The sequence below is a fragment of the Gorilla gorilla genome, chromosome 14 (assembly GCF_029281585.2).
Source record: "Gorilla gorilla gorilla isolate KB3781 chromosome 14, NHGRI_mGorGor1-v2.1_pri, whole genome shotgun sequence".
NCBI lineage: Eukaryota > Metazoa > Chordata > Mammalia > Primates > Hominidae > Gorilla > Gorilla gorilla.
In genome coordinates, this window is record NC_073238.2 from 56,563,470 (window position 1) to 56,585,925 (window position 22,456).

A 22,456-nucleotide genomic window follows, 5' to 3' on the forward strand; every position below is an offset into this window, starting at 1 on the left:
TTTCCATCCCCGGGGTGGTCTTCAGAGACGGCCCCCCGGGTGCGTGGTGCGCGTGCTTAGTGTGTGTTCGTGGTGTGCGCACAGGAACATTTGCAGCGCTTGCGAGGACGTTGCACTTTGTTCCCGAACAGCATCCTTCACTGTCAGACCCCCGGAGCCTTGGAAGCAGGCGCTGCTCAGATCTTGTGACAGAAACGGAAGGCGTCAAGCGGCCCCTCAGAGTATTGATATTTGGATTTGCTGTCAAATACTCTCCTAGGCGGTTAATGGCTTAAGGCTGGCCATAAAGTACCCCGAATGGATTGAGTATACTGCTGTTAATCCAGGCATCTAAGCTGCTTTATAAAAAATATGTAGATGTAACCGAAGTATTAAAAAGTGACAATGACAGTAAAAGCTAACATTTTTTCTCTTCCCCATATTACCAGCTTTCATTTTTTTTCTCTGCTTTCTCTGTCTTCTAAAACCATATAAAGTTGGATGTGGTTTAGCTTTAGATGTTAAGGAGTTTCATGGTGAGAAAGACTGCTGAGACACATACCTAATAGGCTTTAGTACAAACTGGAGTTAATTCCTGTTCTCTTTTCAGCTTTTCAATCGCTTGCAAAATGCTCGTTTTGCTTAGCTGCTTCCGACTGTTTTAGAAATGTCATGTCGATTGTTATTTCGTTATGTCTGAAAATACTCAAAATATGGAGTACTAAGAAAAAATGGGGTATCAGTAATGCACAGATATATTTTTTTTAATGTCATGATTTTAGGATGGCAGCCCAGAGCCTGGCATGATTGGTGTCAGTTAAAATAGTGCAATTGAATGATTTTTTTTTTTTGAAAAACGCATTTACTTTTTCAAACGGTACCCTGATTATTCATTTTTTCTTATCGTTGTTCCTCCTGACAAAACTGACCCAGGGGTGGACAGTGAATGTCACTATTGTAGCTGTAACAGTAATTTATGAAAGGTCAAAGAATGTAAGGAAATGAGAAAGAAGTGGGTTCCCAAGCTGATCTAGAGACTAGTGTATGTACCCACGTAACTGCAGTATCGACAATATTGATAAGGGCCTAGCAGTGGACTCCTAGGCCAGTGATATTTTGCAGTTGTTGAGGATATGGGAAGTTGCCTAAGACATGGAACCATAGTGAGAAATTCTCTAGCCTTCTCTAGCCCCCTGAACTCCAGGGATAAGTCTAGAAGCTGAAGAAGTCCTCTTTTGCCTTTAGAGGCTGGAAAAAATACGGTACTTTTAATTTTTTTATTTTTTAATTTTAGGAACTTACTGTCTGGAAAAGGAACTCAAACCAATTTGGACAATATATTAAAGGCCGTTTTAAGAGAAAATGCCAGTTGTAAATAGGTGGAGGAATTCTGTCTATACGTGACAAAAATGTGAAAGACTTAGAAAATATCTCTTTGTGAATGGGCAGAGGAGACCAGTGTTGATTAGAAAAAATTCCTTCTTACTCCATCTTAGCAAACTAATTTTCAGAAATAGAAAAATAAATTTTTTGGCTGGTCTTCATAATCTTTTGGCAAGGGTTTCAAACTTGTAGGGTGTGTGGTGTTTGGTTTTTCAAAAGTAATTGAAGTAACTTTGGATAGGGTAACTGATTTTGTTTTTTTTCCTGTTTTGTGGTCTGCATTTTATTAATCAACTACCTGGAAGGATTGAAGGGTGACGACAGGTCGAGAAAAGCTTTAAGTTAAGCCTGGGCATGAGTTAAGGGTCAATAAGCTGGTAATATGGGGAAGAGAAAGAAAAATGCTTTATCAGTTTAAAAACAGCCTGGAAAGATCCAAATGTGTCGATTCTCCCAGTCATCCTTACATATAAAAGTTTATTAAAAAAATACTTCTGGGCCAGGCTTGGTGCCTTACACTTGTAATCCCAGGACTTTAGGAGGCTGAGGCGGGTAGATCACTTGAGACCAGGAGTTCAAGACCAGCCTGGCCAACATGGAAAAACCCTGTCTTTACTAAAAAATACAAAAATTAGCCACGTGTTATGGCACATGCCTATAATCCCAACTGGTCGAGAGGCTGAGGCACAAGAATCGCTTGAGCCTGGGAGATGGGAGATTGCAGTGAGCCGAGATCATGCCACTGCACTCCACCCTGGGCGACTGAGCGAGACTCTGCCTCAAAAAAACAACAACAAAAAACTTCTGGAGTAAAGTCATTTGAAATTTGTAGATTAGAGACTGGACATGGTAAAAGGAGAAAAGTTATCATTTTTAGAATAATCTGAGAATGTTTCTTGGGAAATAAAATAAATGGGGTAGAGGCCTGGAACAGAGAGGATGTTACTTGACTGAAAATGAGGTATATTGTAAAGAGTTTCGGTTTGGGAGTCAGGTCTATTAATTAAATGAGCCTCATTTTCTTCATACCCACCTCAAAAAGTTAGTGCGAAGCACATAGTAGCTGCTTACTCAGTGTTTTTATTTTTGCCTCCCGTAATGGTTTGAGGATTCTTTGATTGCAAGGAAGAAAAAGCCAATTTAATTAGCCTACTTAAAAAAAAAGCATTTGTCATGCAGTGCTGCTGAAGTCCATTGCATGATTCCAATTCAGCGTTTTGGGAACCAGAAAGTCTTCAGGCAGTTACTCTTCCAGTTTTTCTCTGGAAGCACATGGTCTTATGTCTCTGCTACTCAACGCAGGTCTGTTCCAGTTTCTTTCAGATTGGCCTTCTCTTTAAAGCTCTTGGTTTCCACTTCCCCAAAACTTTGATTTGCATGAGACTTTGGTTTGCCATGATGCCAACATCAGACTCACTGACTGCAACATGGTTCTCAGCAAACATCTCCAAGTCTCAGTTATGTTTCTAGAGAGAGAATCCAATTGGTCAGGTTTCTGCTCTAGCATAGTTGGCTGGGGAGTGAGGAAAGATGGGAATGGGAAAAATGGATGAGGAAGAGACTTAGATTTGTCTCACAGTTTGCAGGGCTGCACCTTTTAAACTGGCCATGCCAACATATTTAACAAAAGGAGAGTGGACAGGGAGGAAGTGATGGATACCTCAGGTGTGCTTTAACATCCTGCAATTTGAGTTCTTCCTCTGGCATTGCATTGAACTTGCTCTCAGCTTGGTAATGTTCTAACCAGATCTAACCAGTAGTCTCTTTACAGGACAGATTCTCCTGGGTGTGGGAGTTCAGGCAAATTACTGAAATGCTTGATGACTCAGTTTTCCTATGCGTAGAATGGGCATAATAGCACCTTCTGTGGTGAGAATTATGAATTCAGTATGTAAAGCAATTAAACAGTGTCTGGCATATGGCAGGCACAATGCAAGGATACAGTATTAGTATTTGTTGAGAGCATACCGTGTGGCAGGTACTGTGATACAGGCTTCTGGTCGTGTTCAGAGAGAAAAGAATTTCTGCCCTCAAGAAGTCTAGAAGTCCAGTGCTGACCACTCATGCTTAAAACCATTTCTTGACTTCAGTGACACTAAATTCTTCTAAATCTCTACCTCACCTACCTTTCTGACTGCCATTTATTTGTGGTTCCTTTTATGCCGGTCCTGGAACCCTTTATCATGGTTGTGTCCATAGATGCTCTCTTGAATTTCTGTTCTTTCCCAGTCGCTGAGACCAGCTTTCAGGTTCTCTATATGTGGATTATTCTTAGAGTAACATCTCCAGCTCTGACCCCAAGTAAATCTCTTAATTTTTAGTTCTTTTTTTGGGTATTATTATTTATATAATTTATATGTTTTGAGACGTGGTCTTGCTCTGTTGCCCAGGCTAGGGTGCAGTGGCGCAATCTTGGCTCACTGCAACCTCCTCCTCCCAGGGCTCAAGCGATTCTCCCTACTCAGCTTGCCGAGTAGCTGGAACCACAGGTGTGTGCCACCACGCCTAGCTAATTTTTATATTTTTTTAGAGGTGGAGTTTCACCATGTTGGCCAGGCTGGTCTCAAACTCCTGGGCTCAAGCCGTCCACCTGCCTTGGCCTACCAATGTGCTGGGATTACAGGTATGCACCCACTGTACCTAGCCTCTTGGATATTCCTATGTTGATATAAAATACTGTCTTCCAGTTACCTTCTAATTTGCAAAGCCTTCTGATTTACCTTCTGATTTGCAAAGAAAAAAATTTTCTTTCAGCATCCCAGGCTTGAAACCTTAAAGTTATTTTTCACATTCTTCTTTTTTTATGCTGTAATATACCCTGTTAGTTAATAGGTTCTGTGTGGGCTTTTGGGTGCTTCCTATGACTGGCCCATCTGCAAAGTAGATCTGTTGACTTATTTCGGCTACTGGCAGCTTAGGATAGATCCTTATATCTGTAAGAGCTACTTAAATGCCTTTTCAGCAATATACTCTTAGAGTCATGGCGTCATAGATGTCACTGATAAAAAGAAATTGTTCCTGGGTTAAAATTCTGAACATATTTTCTGTTAGAAATAATCTTGTGGATAGGGCTACGTACAAGATTAAGAATGTTACTCCATTTTCTAGGGAGCATATTCATGTTGAAAGCACAATCTCAAGATTTTAGTTTTTTGTTGTTGCATTTTTTTGTAGGTATTCAATTACATAGCATTTTAATTATAGCATATCATCCTTATAATATTGCCATACAAGTATACAGAGTTTTATTATAAATCAGTTGTTGAAAATATTTTTGAAAGTCAAATATATTACAGCTGCACACTCAATAGTGAAACTAAGATAATCATTTGAGGGCATATATCCTTTACAGTGATTTCTTAAAACTGTATTCAAATGTAGGTCTAATGAGTTTTTTATTATGAAAATGTTAACTGTTTTATCCTCCTGCCTTCATCTGATTATTCTAATTAACTTCTAACAATGGACCGTTGCATGCTGTTTTTAAAATTTGTGTTTATTGTTGCTGAATAGGTAGTTTTGAAGTCAATAGCCATTCACGCTTAGTACTTTGTCAAGTAGACCCATGTTATTCCTTTCAATAGCAATGGCTAGTTGGGCTCAAACATACCTTATAAGTAGATCTCAATCTGGAATGCAGTTGAAAAATCAATGATTTTTCTCTGTGACTGTTTGGGGAAACAAAAGTGACAGAACAAATATTCTTGGATTAATTTTGTAAAAAGTCGTTAGGTAAGTGGCCCTATTTTCTATTTGGTGATGTTGCTTTTGCCACCAAATGCCTGTCTGCATTCACGTCAGTGATGAAATTTCTCTTCACCGTACAGCTCGTTCACTTCAGTAAATCTATGGTTGCTTACCATGAGTAAGGCCTTTGGGGAATGCAGAGATGAGTAAGGCATGGCGATGGAATGAAATTCACCGTTGTATCCCAATCACTGTTACTTAGACGCTTGGTGAATATATATGTTGAACGTTGGTAGTACTTACAGTCCAATGCAGGGCATAGACATGTAGACATTTAACTGTTACATAAGGCACTGTAGTCTAAAGTGCTAAAATAGGGTAAGTGGTGATTTTGCTCCCCAAGGAAGTGTTTGGTAATATTTGGAGACAGTTTTGGTTACTGCAACTGAGTGAGTGCTACTGGCATCTAGTGGGTAGAGGCCAAGGAAGCTGCTAAGTGTCCTACCACGCATCACAGCCTCCTACAACAAAGACTTATCTGACCCAAAATTAGTAATGCTGAGATTGAGAAACTCTGTAGCGGTAAGAACATGTATATTGTGAATGCAGGAATGAGGTTGAGGATTAAAAAGGAAAAAGGCAGAAACTATAAAGAAGCAAATATCTTAATAGATATTAAGACATACTAAAATCATTTTATACAATTGACTGTTGTTTTGAAAAGCAAAATAGTATCTGATAGCTGTAGTAGTTTTAGATTTTGTAAGTCAAATAACAGGTCTGTACCCAAGAAAGGAACTTAGCTTCCTTATTTGCAAAAAGGGGGATAACATCACTTTTATTCTGCTGTTCACCTATTAGGTATTATTGTGTTTTATTTTTCTAGTGTTTGTGTTAGGGTTTACAAGATAACTTATTACAGGTTTTCTTCAAATAACATCACTTCATGTTTAATGTAGAAATCTATGACAGTCTTTTTTTTATCTCCATCTCCCCTGCCACATTTTTTATCCTATTTTGTCATACATTTTATCAATATGTCTGTCTTAAACCCTCTAATTCATTGTTACTATTTTTAAACAGTTATATTTTAACTGTTTAAAAGGGATTGAAAAATGAAAAATAACTTCTGTTACCCTCATATTTACCATTTCAGATGTTCTTTATTCCTTCGTGTAAGATTCAGATTTCCATCTGGTATTGTTTTACTTTGCCTGAAGAATTTCTTTCCATAGTTACTCTAGTGGTCGTCAACTGGTGGTGAATTTTCACGGCCCTTATTCATCTGAATAAATTTATTTTGCCTTAATTTTTGAAATACATTTTCATTGAGTATATCTAGGTTGATGCTTTTTTTTTTTTCTTCTTAGTACTTTGAAGATAGTGCTCCATTGTCTTGTTTTCCGGTTCATATAGATGTGAAGTCTGTTGTCCTTGGTTCCTCTGTATATAATGTGTACTTTTTTTCTGGTCAATTAATATTTTTTCTTTATCACTGGTTTTCAGCCATTTGGTTATGATTTGCCTTGGCTTTCTTTATGTTTATTCTTAGGATTTGCTGAGCTTCCTTGGTACTGTCAGTTTACGGTTTTCATCAAATTTGGGAAGTTCTCTGCTATTTTGTCTTCAAATATTTTTTTCTTCTGCACCCACTTCCCCAGTGCGCACGTGTGCACACACACACACACACACTCTCTCTCTCTTTCTGTCTTTCTCTCTCTCACTCACTCGCTTACTCACTATCTCTCTCTTCGTGGAACTCCAGTTATTCACCTTTTATGGTGCTTAAAAAGTCACTTACACTCTAGGTTTGTTTTTAAGTTTTGTCTCTCCATGTTTCATTTTGGATAGTTTCTATTACATCGTCTACAAGTTCACTGAGCTTTTCTTCTCTAGTTTAATCTGTTAATTGTATCCAGTATGGTTTTCGTTTCAGTATATTTAATTTTCATCTCTAAAAGTTCAATTTTGGTGTCTTTTGTATCTTCTCCTTCTCTCCTTATGATGATGTTTTCCTCTCACTTCTTGAGTATATGGAACATATTTGTACTATAGTTTTACAATCCTTTTCTGTTCCTGCCATCATGACTGTCATTTCTAGCTCTTCATTTATTGCCTTTTTTTCTCCTGGTTATGGTTCATATTTTTCTCTTTCTTTGCATGCTTGGTAATTTTTATTGTATGCCAGCCATTGAGTTTATACTGTTGCTTGCTTGATTTATTATATTACTGAAGTGTTTTGGATTTAGTTGGGGTGCACAGTTATTTGGAATCTGTTGGATTGTTTCAGGGCTTGCTTTTAGAATTTATTAGTGTGGGTCCAGAACAGTTTTTAATGTAGTGCTGAATTATTGTCTCACTAAGGCTGCTTCTACTAAGGCTGCTACTTCTTCTGAGGAGTCTATCATTACTTGATACATTACAAGGTTTTTCTATTCTGGTGGAATATATTATGGTTTATCTCTAGGGCTCTCACTTACTTTCAGCTCTCCCTGCAGCATAATACCCTGTAAATTCTAGCCATCTTGGTCTCTCCAAACTGATCTGTGTTTAAAACTCAGTGAAACCACCAGACTGCTTGGCTTTCCTGTCCCTGTATTGTGACCTGGAAGTAGCTGGCAGCCAGTGTTTCCCTTCTCTCAGGGATCACAATCCCGTGTTGCCTGTTGTCTGATGTTTAAAACCAATGTTTTATATATATTCTGTTCTGTTTTCTTGTAGTTATATTCAACAGAATATTAATTTTTAACACTTGGCCATTTGGCATTTGTTCAAAATGTGTATTTGGAGCGTTTACTCTAAATGTGATCTCAGATACTATAAAGTAGAAATTATTGGAAACACAAATGTATTTTCACAAACTCATTAAATGTAGACATACTCATTTAAATATTTGAAGGCATACTTTGCTCTTTATTCTGTTTTATGTTTTTCAGCCTACATCATGCTTTGAACTTTGTTCTTTAAATATGTTACTTTTTATTTATTAGTTCAGCAGATGTTTGAATGCCTACTATGTAAAAATACATAAAACACTTTTGTCCTCAGGGAACTTACAACAGGAGGGAAGTATGCAAACAGTGGCACCAGAGGATTAAACTATAAACCACTTAGGGAGCACAAAGGAGGTGGTTACTATTTGGACAAGGAGGGATAAAGGAGAGATATGAGCCAAGCCTATTTTAGGGAGGGAAGTTTTTGAACTGGTGCGTGAATAGTAAGTAGCAGTTCAGCTGATGGAAGAGAGAGGGTAGATTTGAGAGAAGTTTAGGAGAATGACAGGTCAGGATTTGGCAATTTACTAGACGAGGTAGTCTGCAGGAATTGAGGGGAAGACCAGTTTCCAGCTTGGCCTACTGGTTGGGTTTGGTTTAATGGCTCTTACTGAGATAGAGAATACAGGAGGAGATCGTTTAGGGAGAAGGTTTTATTTACCTTTTGAACATACAAATTTTGGAGTAACTGGGATATTTAGTTGGAAGTGTCTAATAGGAAATTAGATATACAGAACTGAAGAATAAATTAGGGAGTTATTTGCATGGTTAAAACCAGAGGTAAGGATAAAATGTCCTTGAAAAACTAAATAAAATGAGACAAGAGGATAAGGATGAAGACTAAGAAATATTAGTATTTGAGTAACAAGTTATGAAATAATTTAGGAAAGGAAACTTATATAGAGAGAGACAAGTTTTTCTCAACCAGAAATTACATGTGGTGCTTGTTAAAAGTACAGATTCCTATGTTCCATGTAGACCTGTCGAATTTGGATCTTCTGGTGGGGGAATTGTGTGTGTTAGAAATAAGCTGATGTGTACAGGTACTGAGGTTTGAGAACTAGTGCAGTAGGAAGAGAGTCAAGATATGGCAATATTGTTGACAGGCGCTTCACAGACTGGCATGGTTAATTCTCCTGATACAAAAAAGGTCAAGTAATAGGTGATGTCAACTTGAACATTTCTTAGGTCAGAGGAGATAAGGAAAGACTTGGAGAATATATATTTTTTAATTATAAAATAATTTATGTTCATTCAGAAAAGTACAAAACTCAACATACATAGACACAAAATGAAACACCGATGATTGTATCTACCCAGATGAAACCAATGTCTGTACTCATCTAGTGTATGTCTTCTTTTATATTACATATATAGATACACACATGTAGTTATACAGATTTTTCACAAAATGGGATAATGCTAATATGCCAGAACCTGTCTTATTTTACTTAATGGTCTACCATCTTGTCATGTTATAGATAGATGACATTTTATAAAATTTAAAAGTCCCAGTTGTCATGGGTGACCACTGGCATCAGTTTAGTGTACCTCCTTCAAGTCATTTCCTGTGGATGCACAAATATTTACATATGTGTGTTAGAGTTGTGTCTGTATATAATTTTTTCTTTCTTTTTTTTTTTTTTGAGACTCTTTGGCCCAGGTTGGAGTGCAGTGGCACAATCTTGGCTCACTGCAACCTCCGTCTCTTGGGTTCAAGCAATTCTTGTGCCTCTGCCTCCCGAGTGGCTGGGATTACAGGCATACACCACCACACCCAGCTAATTTTTGTATTTTTAGTGGAGTCTGGGTTTTGCCATGTTGCCCAGGCTGGTCTTGAACTCCTGGCCTCAAGTGATCTTCCTGCCTTGGCCTCCCAAAGTGCTGGGAGCCACTGTGCTAAGCCAGTCTTTTTGTTTTTTTTTTTTTTAGTTACAAGTGAGAGCATCCTATTTACACCATTCTGCAGCTTGCTCTTTCACGCCAGTATGGATCACTCTAACTCATTATTTCCAATAGCTGAGTAATAATCATATGAATTTATTTGAATTGATGAACTTCTAGATTATTTTCAGTTTTTTCATTTTATTTCAGTGAATAATCTTTCACGTATCTTTGTGAATTTTGTGCAAGTATATATGTAGGATAAATTTTAAGAAGTGAAATAGGAGGACTAAAGGATATGTGTATTTATTTAAAGTGCCCTATGTCTCTGTTCTCTGTATTCTTTATAATTGTTTCTGTAATTGCTTTCATTTGTTTACTTTTGCATTCTGTGATTTTTCTTAAAATCTTCTTGGTTTTCCATTGTTTTTAGCAATGTCTGTTCTGCTTTTTTGTTATTTCTAAGGGGATTTCATTTGTTTAGTGATGGTTTTCTGTGTGTTTCCTGAGCTATAGTGGCTCACTTCGTAGTTGTTTGCCTTGTCTGCCTCTTTCTTGTCTCTCATCTGCTTTTTTCCAGGCCATGTAGGTTCACTTTAATTTCTTTGACTATAGATAACGCACTTAGTTATTCTTTGCTTAGGACTCTTGTTTCTTCATCCAGAATAGGGCACAAAGCAGTAAAGCACTAAATGAAAAGTTTATCATAATACAAATGTATTTTAGGTGAATATACTGTATTTTTGTTCTTCTTGTGAAATCTGTCAAAAACGATGTGCTCTCTAATTATATAAGATGCTAAAGAAATCCTGCTCTAGTAGCTGTTATCCTTTCTTCCCCCATCAATCTTTGCATCATTTCCAAAGATGATTTTTTTCTTTGCTTTACAAAAGTATGTCATATCATCTCATATTGGATTCACTTTTATGTTGCACAGATATTCTCTGATAGATTTCTTTCTTCCTGAGACAGTATTTTATTTATGTTTCAATGAAAAAGTGGTGGAGTAAGGCAGTAAGTTGTTTTTCTTCCATGAGTGAAACAGAGTGTAAATATAGAATTAAACTGTTTCTCTTTCATTAATTTCAAACAATGATTTGAATTCTGAGATAATGTGAGTCGCAGGGGCATGATTATATTTGTCTGGATTTTTTCTTTTTGTGTATATTGTATGTTGTTTGTTTTTCAGTGTTCTTTCGCAGATCCCATACTGAATTGCATTTGCTTTATTATTCAATCTTGAATAAGGGTGTTTTAACTGGATCTGCTATTCAGGAAAATTGTGGGTAAAGTGAACTGGGGTAGCCAGCCCTGTCAAATCCCGGATGTTGTTTCAGAGCACTCCCACCTCTCCCTGCCCAACTTTGAAACTGTTTCTTCTACCTTAGGTGCTTGTTGCACCTGAGGGTGAGCAGCTCATTTAGATAGTTGGTCCCATTTATTTGATGGTGAAGTCTCCTGGGAGTTAATGTTTATCTTTGCTCAGTTGACTTTAGTCAGCAGCTGCAAAGGTAATTGTTGTTTCCTATCTCTTTTCCCTACTTCCCTTTTAGGCAAGGTTAGGAGCAGACTCAGAGAAAGTGATATAAGGCGTGCCATTCCTTTGTCCTGCAGTATTGTTTTTAATGGCTGCCATGGCGTCATTGTGGGAATGAACCTAAGATCATTTAATTACTCTCTTGTTTCTGGCATCTAGATTGCTTCTTCTTTCTATTGTGAGTTGTAATGAACCAGACTATAAAACCTTTATGCACTGTAGAGGAGTGGTGAAGAGCCCCAGTGCTGGAGTTCGAAAATTTGGACTTGAATCCCACCTCTGCCATTTATTTACTGTGTGGGCCTGGGCAAATTGCTAAGCTTCCTCTTGCCTCAGTTTTTCTCATCGTCAAACTGGGGTCCTATTCTGTAGTCTTAAGGACAACATGAGATGTTTACATAAACGTCTTAGCAAAACAGAAAACTTGGTGCATTATGAGCCCTTGTTAATAAACTAGATGCTCTAGGATCATTATTTGCTTTGATGCATTCCCAAAAGCAGAAATGCTGAGTCAAAGAAGTATTTCCAGGGTTTTGACATGCATTACAAAACTGCCCTGCAGGTGCCACTTTACTTAGGAGCCTTCTTTGACGGTCTCTGGTTTCTTGGAACCCTTATATTGGCTTCTATGTTTTATGTTACATTTGAGAAAAGCCCACTTGCCTCTGAGGCTTTCTGGCAGTTGAGGAGAACACTGTGGAGAAGAAAGGAGAGTGAAGTGGCCTGGGACAAATAAAAGGATTATCTTTTTGCTTTGGCCACTATACATTTTTATACTTAAACCTTGTTTTGATAATTTTTGGTCCACTTGATCATTTTGGTCCGTAGGTAAATATTTAAGTCTTCTTTTGCCTGTGTTTTATAGTTTTCAAAGTACCTCCCATAAATTATTTTTCATTTGAGTCTCACAGTAAACTTCTCTGGTAAATACGGTATCATATACATTGAGGAAAAAGTTCCAGAGACATTGCAGTTTACCCAGAGGAAACAAAGCTAATAAGAGGCAGCACAGGGAGACGCATGATCCTCTTCTGGATTCTGGGGTATCACCCTTTACCTTGTGCTGTTGGGAACTCCTTGTGTTAGGCTGAGCCTTTCTCATGATGCTGCTTCAATTTCAGTAATTAATCAGATTTTATTGTTATAGAGACCACCGGGGCTTATCTTAGTTCAGAATAGAATAGAATCGTACTTCTTTGTCTAAAAATTAAAATGTAGAAATCGCTAAAGAAGTGTGTGTGTTTGTGCACTCATGCTATAGTCTTATCTGCATAGCAAAAGAATATACAATTTGAACTTCACTAAAATTTAGTTTTTTAAAAGTTCTGACGGTGGGGGGCTAGATTGAAGTTTGTTTTTGCGTATAAATCTCCTCATAGTATAAATTTATGTTAACCAAATGTCTTGGAAACCTCAGCTAAGCAATTCATTTTTTGTCTTTTTGTTTTTTTCAGAAACTGGGTCTTACTATATTGTCTAGACTGGCTTTGAACTCCTGGGCTCAAGCAGTTCTCCCACATCAGCCTCTCGAGTAGCTGAGACTACAGGCATGCACCACTGTGCCTGGCTTCAACTAGGCAGTTCTTGATAAGACCAGATTGATTTTCTGAAAATACTTGAAACTAAGAATTTCTTAAATCTTTATTTATTTGACTTTTTAAAAAAAGTATTTAGTTCCCCACTTCTACTCTTTATTGTGATAAAACTTTTTCCTTTGAAGGCTTTGAATTCAGGAGGGCCATATCTATCTTGTTTCTCTTGTATCCATAGCATCTAGCACAAGTAGATTTTAAATGAATGGACAAGATACTGTGGTCGAATGCAGATACCGAGTGGTTAATGCCTGGAGTGGATTTAAGTTCTCAAAGATGTTAAAGCATCTTTAAAAAGTTGAGACTTAGTTTTGAGTGTTTCACCTGGCAGGTATTGTGTGTGTTAAGTACTGGTAATCATTTGACTTGGATGTCTTCTGAAATTTTGTCAATGGTATGCTCTTAAGCTTCCTATATAAAGAATGTATCTAATTTGATATATGCAGATTTCTCATTCGTGTATTATCAAACCCTTCTGCCCAAGAAATAAGAATGTCAAGAGCATTCACTGTTGCCATAGAGATAAGAGTGTCTTGGGAGGCGGGGAACTTGGAATTCTTTTTGTAATATTCTCTACTTAAGCTTCTATTTTTAAAATGCTTTTTAAAAAACTTGTTTTTCAAATCTTTCTCTTTGACGCTTTGCAATAAAAAAGGGCAGTGAGATTGAATAGGTAAGGGTGTAAACTATTTTATAATTTTGAACCAAAATATAAGATTTTTATAATAATTTTCTATCTCATTAAGGTACCAATATTCATATATTTTTCAAATATTCTTGCTGGATTGCAAGTAAATTGGGGGGGTGCTCAGATTATTTTTGTTTGTTTTCATTTTTATTTTTCTTTTAATGACTGAGTTAAAATAAATTAATTTAGCACAAAATGCTTGCCTGAATTGTTAAGATCAATAAATAAGTTGTTTTCTTTTAATATGTTTTCTTTAGGTGTTTTGTGGATTAACTCTTCATTGATTATATACAACAAAAAATAGTTATGGCGACTTTCAGAAACAATCACATGAAGACTAAAGCATCTGTCAGAAAAGTAAGTTCACTCTATTAGGTTTCTTTTAGTGAAAGTTTTAATTAAAATGTTTATTTTTGTTTAAGTCCTACAGCTATGATGTTTTGTTTAAATGAATCTTATTATTTGAATTAGAACATTGAACTACTGCAAAGATTGGCATGTATGAAAATAGTGATACAAAATCATGATTACAGTGATTTTATTTCCTAAAGATCACAGTGCTTTCTCCCCATTTTTTCTCTACACATAGATATCCATCTGCTTTTTTGCAGTATAGGCTGTCAGGTGTAAGCTTTCTTATATACCTTTAGCTTTACCATTCATTCATTCCTTCATTCAGCAAATACACACTTGAGTTCTTATAAGCCAGGCCATATGTTAGATGTTGGGTAATCAGTAACAAGCAAACAAAATATGATTCTTAATCCTTTCTTCCTTCTAGTCTAAGGAGGAACCTCCTCGCTTCCTTTCTTAAAACAATTTGGTTAACCTTCCATTTCTTGACATTTTTGTGTTTGCTAAAACTTTGGAGGCACTACCCATGAACAAAGAAGGGAAGAATGGAGCCTGGAAGATAGTTAACAGTCTTTGTTATTTCTTTTTCTGGACTTCATCTTCTACATTATATGACACCATCGACCAATCCTTACATGTTAAGACAATATTTGACTTTCATTATAGTGTTTTTCTTGGTTTCCTTCTCTTTTATGGTAACTCTTGTCTCCTTTGCTAATCTTTCCAAATTCTAATTATCAGTGTTCCTATGAGCTTCTGGGCCTGCCATTCATTTATGTAGAGAGCTAAAAGATGTATAGGTTTGACTGCTAAGTCTAAGAGGATGGCTTCTAAATCTACAAGATGCCTGCAAAATAGAAAGTAAACTTATCCTTAAACAGTATGTTAATTACTTTTTTTTTTTTTTTGGGACAGAGTCTCGCTCTGTTGCCCAGGCTGGAGTGCAGTGGCATGATCTTGGCTTACTGCAAGCTCCGACTCCCGGGTTCAAGCAATTCTTCTGCCTCAGCCTTCCGAGCAGCTGGGATTACAGGCACGTGGCACCATGCCAGGCTAATTTGTGTATTTTTAGTAAAGACGGGCTTTCGCTATGTTGGCCAGGCTGGTCTGGAACTCCTGACCTCAAGTGATTCACCCGCCTCAGCCTCCCAAAGTGCTGGGATTACACACGTGAGCCACTGTGCCAAGCCAATAATTATAATATGTTTTGGTGTGGATTAAATGATCTTAGTGCACAACATACAGCAGGAACTTTGAGAGAGATTTATTAGGACTAAGGAATGGAAAAATCTTCACAGGTCTTGGGATGGGTAGGATTTCTACATGGGAAGACTGGGAAGTAAGGACATTTCTGATTGAAGAGCAGATTGACAAGTCAGTGGAAGGGGGCATAAGGTAGAAGGAAATAAGTGTTCTATTTATGCCTGACTATAATACTCATTATTTTCTTTATATAACTTTTTCGTTGTACTTGTGACAAACATCTCACCCTGAAATTTGGAATCCCCTCTCATTTTCATCAGACAGCTTCCTTAAGATCCATGGAAAACCTTATTTTGGATTATTATCTTATTTTTCTGTCTCCAACTTTGTTAATGGAGTAATCACTGTTGTTAAGGGAGTAGTCACTGTTGTGCACCTTACCATAGCTCCCACATCATCTCATTCAATCATATAAATTGTTGCTTCTATTCTACGCCAGTGACTTGGAAATCAGATATGCAGTTTGTTAGGTTTTAGTGTAAGGTAAGAGTAAGTGAACCTAGTATGAGATCTCACGTGATCTTCTAGTGAGTTGAATGCCCAGGCTCCAGTAGTATGTGTTTTGGGCACGTGAAACTCTGCCTAAACCTTTTCAGCTGAATGGAGCTTTTCTTCTCAGTGGAATTGAGTTCCGCATTCGGTATCAAAAGGTGCCAGTGAATATTAGTTAGAGAATGAGTGACTATCTAAAACATCTCCAGGATCTCTTACCCTTGTCTTAGAATTAAATAAATTTAAAATATCTTTGTTTTCTTTCCCCTGCAGAGCTTCAGTGAAGATGTGTTCCAGTCTGTAAAGTCTTTATTGCAGAGTCAGAAGGAACTATGCAGTGTAACAGCAGAGGACTGTTTACAGCAGGATGAGCATGCCAATTTAACTGAGGTTTAACATACTACTTTCTAAACCCTTTCCTAATAACGCACAGCATATTTTCATGCATCTTTGTAGGACTCTATGATCTATTTTTAAAATGCCTAAAATCTCTATTTGTTGTTACATGTATCAGAAGTACCTGTTCTGTGGGCGGGAGAGGGGAAAAAAAAAGAAGTACCTGTTTTAAATACTGGCTAAAATAATTTTCTTAATTGACAATGAACTCAAACAAATGAGCACATTTATTTTATGCAGAGCACTAGTTGGATATATAGCATTACATTAGATGATGCCTACTATATTCAGCAACTGATACTTTAATATGAATTTTTCTACTCTGAAACATAGAACAAATGCATGATTCTTATGTTGATTTTTTGGGTTATTTTCTTGACTGTTTAAATTCAGTGCTTTGATTAAAAATGAAAAAGTAGTGATAAATTTATCTTTGAAATTAAGATACTTACTCTATTACTTGAGGATAAGATAATATACCTTGCTCACCTATTTCTCTGCTACATCCAGTGTTTCAAATCTTTGTTTGAATTTATTACTATAAAAAGAGTAAGATCTTTTTCTATAATATATCCATACTTCATCATCACATTCGCTACCAAATACGAGATGTATTAGGTCATTGCAGCTCACAACTGATGAATATTTGAAGTTAAAACATTTTATTTTGAAATAAGGGTTCTAATAAAATCGTGGTTATAGATAGATGCTCCTGGACTTATGATCGAGTTACATCCTGATAGATCCATTTTTCATAAAAAATATTCTAAGTTGAAAATGCATTTAAGACCTCATAAATCCATTGTAAAGTTAAAAAGTCACAAGTCCAACCATCATAAGTTGGGGACTGTATGTATTCTCTTTCGGGTGGATGATTTTCTTAATATTCCTTGAGAAATTCTCTATTTGACGTCATTTCATAGGAAGATGAGCATATGTTTTAGGTCTGTAGTGTTCTGCTGCCTCATCCTCTTCTTTTTGTGTCAGCTTAATTTCACTATTATTTTCTTTGCTAACCTTTTTCATTTTACTTTAGCAAAACCAAGCCACTCTTAATCTACTTGGTTGTTTCCAAATAAACAGTGGCAGAACATAACGGGCCTAATACATATGCTCATCTTCTATGAAATGATGTCCTGTGTCCTGTCCTCCAGTGGTTTTCCAGCTCGGATAGGTCGCAGTGCTTTTCCAAGCCCACATTCCTTGGTGAGGCCTTTCTTGACCAATGGGAAATATAGAACTCCCCTGGCATCTTCAAAACCCTATGCCAGCTTATTTTCTCTCTTCTATTCAGTAAAGGAAACTTGAAAGAATAGATGGAATTTCTATTGCATTTTAGGGTGTGCAAATCTCTGAGTATCTTTTCAAATAAAGGAAGGAAATTAGTTATTTGCCTATCAGTTATTGAGTGCCTGTAATGTGCTAGGCACTTTCCTCTACATTATCCAGTTAACCTCACAACTATGAGAGGGAAGTTGTATTGCCTTAAGTTTTACAGATAAGGAGACAGGCTCCTAGAGGTTAGCAATTCACCTAGATGCCTAGAAGTTAACTGTATGTAACACTTACATGAAGTAATAGCCATAATTAATCAGAATAAAGATCTGAGTAATATAAGATTCTGACTTGCTTCTGAATCATCAGAAATAGATCGAAAATATATTCAGTGTTGCTATATATTCTGACTATACTATTGTCCCCACATTCTTGAGAATCGATTATTAATATTGCCATCATTTAAGTATTGCATATTTTTTAGCCACAGTGGTTGCTTAGTGGACAGTTTACTACACTGTCTTCAAATGGAAAAAATGTCTTACTATGATGCCAAATACATAGAGAATATAAATGTAAAAAGTAACACTTTTTCAGGTTATAAAAGTAGTATATATATATTTTTTTCTTTTCTTTTTTTTTGAGACATAGTCTTGCCCTGCTGCCCAGGCTGGAGTGCAGTGGTGTGATTTCAGCTCATTGCAACCTCCACCTCCAGGGTTCAAGTGATTCTCCTGTCTCAGCCTCCCGAGTAACTGGGACTATAGGCATGCACCACCATGCCTGGCTAATTTTTTGTATTTTTAGTAGAGACGAGGTTTCACCATGTTGGCCAGGCTGGTCTTGAACTGGCCTCAAGTGATCCATCCACCTCAGCCTCCCAAAGTGCTGGGATTACAGACATGAGCCACTGCACCTGGCCAGTATATATTCTTTGTAGAAAAATAAGAAATACTCAAAGTAGAACAAAGAAAATGACTATCATTGATCTTATGACTTAGGGAAAAAATGCAGAGGGGAAAAGAGTGGGAAAAAAATAGCTCCATCATCCAGAGTTAATCACTGCTTATAATTGCCTTCCAGTATTGTTTTCCATGCATATGTTTTTAAAAATAAGGTTGAAATTGTATGCAGGCTGTAAGTCATTTTTCTATGACTTGTCCTTTTTACTTAATAATGTGACAGTTCTTCATGCATTAGGTATTCTTTAGAAAGTCTGTTTATATAAAGTTCTGCAGAGTAATCTCTACATGAGGATATTGAAGGAAATAAATGGTGGTATCACAGAGTCAATGAAGAAGTAGCCTCAGGAGTCTACCCAGGGGGAAGTCCTCTCTGAGGAGGTGACACTTGCATCGAAACTTGAAGAATGAGAAGCCAGGCATGTAACCATCCAAGGAAGAGAGATCCAGATTGAGGGCGCAACTGTGAAGTCCTTAGGCAGGAATGTACAGGGCATGTTCCAGACCCAGAAAGGGGGCTCGTGTGTAAGTGAAAATGGTAGAAGGTTGAAAGCATTAGGTAACCTCACTTAGGATTTTGCCATGGGAAGCATGGAGGAGTTTGAATAGGGAGGTGGCATGGTAATAGGACCAGGTGGGAGAGGATTGTACTAGTGTAGGTGAGAAGGGTGGCCGGGGAATGGAGAGAAGTGGATGTATTTGAAATATGTTTTGGGGTTAGAATTGATTGAACTTGCTAGTGAGGGAGAATGGATGAGGTTTAAGAACTGCGTTTTGGAGCCCAATCTTTGGTGAAAAATATTTTTGGGTCATCTTTGAAAAAAATCCTTTTCAAGGCAGACAGCATTTTAATGCTTTGTCTGTTTTTTCCTGTTTGTCAGCTCTGTCACCAGCCTGAAAGATTTAAAAATTCAAATTAATGGAGGTTTATTTGTTCTTAGGTCACATTTCTGGGTTTTAATGAAGAGACAGATGCTGCTCATATACAGGTATGGTGAATTTTAGCATTTTTACTGAGTATTCTTGTCATGGAAATCAGCTTTAGGTTTGACCACAAAAGTCATTTATCTGAGAAGGTTGCAAACCGCAGGCTGACTTTTTCTCCATTCTGTGTATAATATAGAATGTATGACTTGTTTGTTTATTTTGATGGCTTTAATAATTTTGACCTTAACAGTAAAAATTCTTATGTTTTTAGTTAAGATTGAGTTAAATTTAAAAGGTAAGATTTGTAAAAATTAACAATCAGCCAATGCAAAAATTTAGCCTGTTTGATTTAGGCAGTTATTGACAGAGGGACTGATGTTTGAGATTGGGATCAGCAAAGGAAAGCTTCACAGTTACATAAACAGTGGTTGAAGTTCCTGTACATATGATAGGCATACTTTTCTTTTTCCCTCGTGCTGCTTCTTAAAAATTTGTGATTCCTACATATTTCCTTTTGTGGCAGTAAAGTGTCTCCTCATAGAGGAGGAAATAACATTTTTAGGTCTTTCTGAATAATGCATATCAGGTGATTATGGACAAAAACTCTGCTGTATAATTTGATTGTGGCCTTGCTTGAAGGAAATAATTTGGACAGAAGGAACAAGAGAGGATATATTCTTGAGAACATACATAGCTGGAAAGAGAAGTATTCCAAGATATTTCTTTAATGTTCTTCTTCTCCTTTAAGAGTTACTGATAAAACCATGTTTATAAAGGAGAGTACTCTACAAAGGGTCAAAGACTTTAATAATTCTTTAGCTGGGTAAAATATTTGTGTATAAAGGGCAAGCAACAAGAAGAAATAAAAGCGATTTTCTTTTCCTTTAATCTTTATTAAAATTATCAGTTAAAGTCTAATACAATACCTTGGAGAGGAAAGATAGAAAAACGGATTATATTGCACAGAGTTAAAAAAAAAAGTTTTTAGGATGTACATTCTCTAGCAAAAAATTTTGTATGAAAAAAATTTCATAAAGTTAAGTAAGACCTATATGTTGACATTGCTAAAAACTATTAAATGCTTAATTGTCATGGATGTGTTAGGTACCCTGTAAAATTTTTTTATAGCTTGATATCAGTACATTTTAAAGGCTACGGGGATAGCCAGTATTTAATAATTTTAGTATATTTTATTTTTGAATTTTTGAAAAATTATCTGTGAATAATAAACTGTGTATGTTAACTATTATGAACCAGGAAATTTACTAGCCAGTAGACCTTAAAATTTTTGGATAGGGTCCACATTATAGGAACCTTAACAAAAGTGTTACTCTACAGCGTTACTTATTGTTATTATTTTAAATCAGGATTTAGCTGCAGTTTCTTTGGAACTTCCAGATATTCTGAATTCACTCCACTTCTGCAGTCTAAATGAAAATGAAATTATTTGTATGAAGAATATAAATAAACCATCAGATATAAGCAGTGATCCTCTAAATCAGGTAACTTTTGTAGATAATTTCTAATGAGATTTTTAGGGCAAATTTTACTATATTTGATAAAGATGATTAAACTTTTAAGTGCTTGGATGACATTTATTTTTTTTAAATGGTATCTCAAGGAAATATGATTCATAAGAAATATAACTCATGAAGCATTGACATCCCTGAAGGATATAATAATTTTGGTCATATCTTATAAATTATATTTTTAAACTGTGAAGTTCCATAGATGGTATGCAAGTACATGTTAATTTTTTCTGAAAATTTATTATTTCTGGATTTCTTGAACTACTTATACCTTTGTATAGGCTACAGTGACTTTTCCCTATTATGGCCAATTTCAAATTTATATAAATGTTACGCTATATGTTTTAGAGAATGTACTTCAGTTCATTTTCTGGTTTAAGAAAATTCCATGTAAAGTGGACATCTGATGTGTTCTTTATAAATAAAAATGTTAACCATTTCTTATAGGTGGTTAGTTTTATAAAATTCAGCATTTAGTTCTTTACCAAGTATGATTTTGTTGATAATGCATCAGAGAAAATGCTTTGCATTCTAAGAGATAAGACATATACAATTGAACCAGAAAATTTAAAATTTGGATTATTTTAGTTTTAAAAAAACTGCTATGTTGTTCTTTATAAGGTCTGCCAATAAAACTAGAACTGCTTGCTTCATTTCCTTAATTATGTTCTTTATTCGTATTTACTTTGCTTTATTTGCTAGGATATAAGAGGTGATAAGCTATTATATTTGATTTCTAGTTTTTTGAATAAATCATTTCATCAGTATTTACTTGAAAGAAGTAGTATGAGGGGGAAAATCTGGTTAGTTGTATTTTTAAAGCTATAAACATTGTAAGTTGTAATGCTAGGGAAATTTAAGTAAAAGGAGTAGACTTTTAACAATTGTGATAGGAAGGAAGATGGCATCATACTTGAAACTACGGGAAAATGGGATTAAAAATAAAAGAAAATAGAACTTGGTTGCTGCCCCCAAACAATTTATAATAGTTAGTGAGATAGGTGAATGATTAAGGAACATCATAGGGCTGTACAGTAATACAGGAAAACATAATTGCTCAAAGGAATGGATAGTAAGTTTCATAACATTTCAGGAGACTAGGTAGAATTTGAATACCTGGATAAAAGAAGATGGGAGAAAAAAGGACTGGAAAGTGAAAAATGTAGAGAAAGAATAAAGAAGTAAACATTACAAAACCAAGGAGCTTTTCAGAATGCATGAATTTCTTGTTGTTTATTTTCTCTGAGATTGTCTTATATCTGGGCTTTACTTCATGTTGTTTTGTATTTGAAATTAAAATTGTTTTTATTATCTTTTATCTTTCCCAAGAGTCATCCTTCTGGAATGCTTTGTGTCATGAGAGTGTCACCTACATCACCAAGACTTAGGATTGATTTTATCTTTAGTCTCCTAAGTAAATATGCTACTGGTATAAGGTACACCTTGGACACATTCTTGCATCAGAAGCACCGACTTGAGACCACTGATGAAGATGATGATGATACAAACCAGTCTGTGTCATCCATAGAGGATGACTTTGTCACTGCTTTTGAGCACTTAGAAGAGGAAGAGACTTCAAAGCCATACAATGATGGTTTGTTTTTCATTAGACTTTTTCCTAAAATAGGGAATTAAAATTTCTCAGTTTTGAAAATTTTAAGGCAGGCTTGTTCAGTTGAAATTTATGTTGAGATTTGATTCAACTTAAACCTTTTAACGTTTTTTCTGATTACC

At 36.1% G+C, this 22,456-nt stretch overlaps 1 protein-coding gene across 8 annotated transcripts in view; it reads left to right on the forward strand.

Annotated features, from left to right (window-relative positions):
- Window positions 1-22,456, forward strand: part of AKAP11 (A-kinase anchoring protein 11) — a 47,895-nt gene that overhangs the window by 1,133 nt on the left and 24,306 nt on the right. For 6 of the 8 annotated variants that reach the window (XM_019039846.4, XM_055360046.2, XM_055360049.2 and 3 more), the window contains exons 2-6: window positions 13,782-13,881; window positions 15,907-16,023; window positions 19,208-19,255; window positions 20,561-20,695; window positions 22,052-22,316. In XM_019039846.4, the coding sequence (XP_018895391.4) occupies window positions 13,831-13,881; window positions 15,907-16,023; window positions 19,208-19,255; window positions 20,561-20,695; window positions 22,052-22,316 (616 nt within the window). In that variant the 5' untranslated portion in view covers window positions 13,782-13,830. Of the gene's footprint in view, window positions 1-12,698; window positions 13,231-13,491; window positions 13,510-13,781; window positions 13,882-15,906; window positions 16,024-19,207; window positions 19,256-20,560; window positions 20,696-22,051; window positions 22,317-22,456 lie in introns of all 8 variants that reach the window. The other 2 variants (XM_063697288.1, XM_019039845.4) reach the window with 2 other exon arrangements.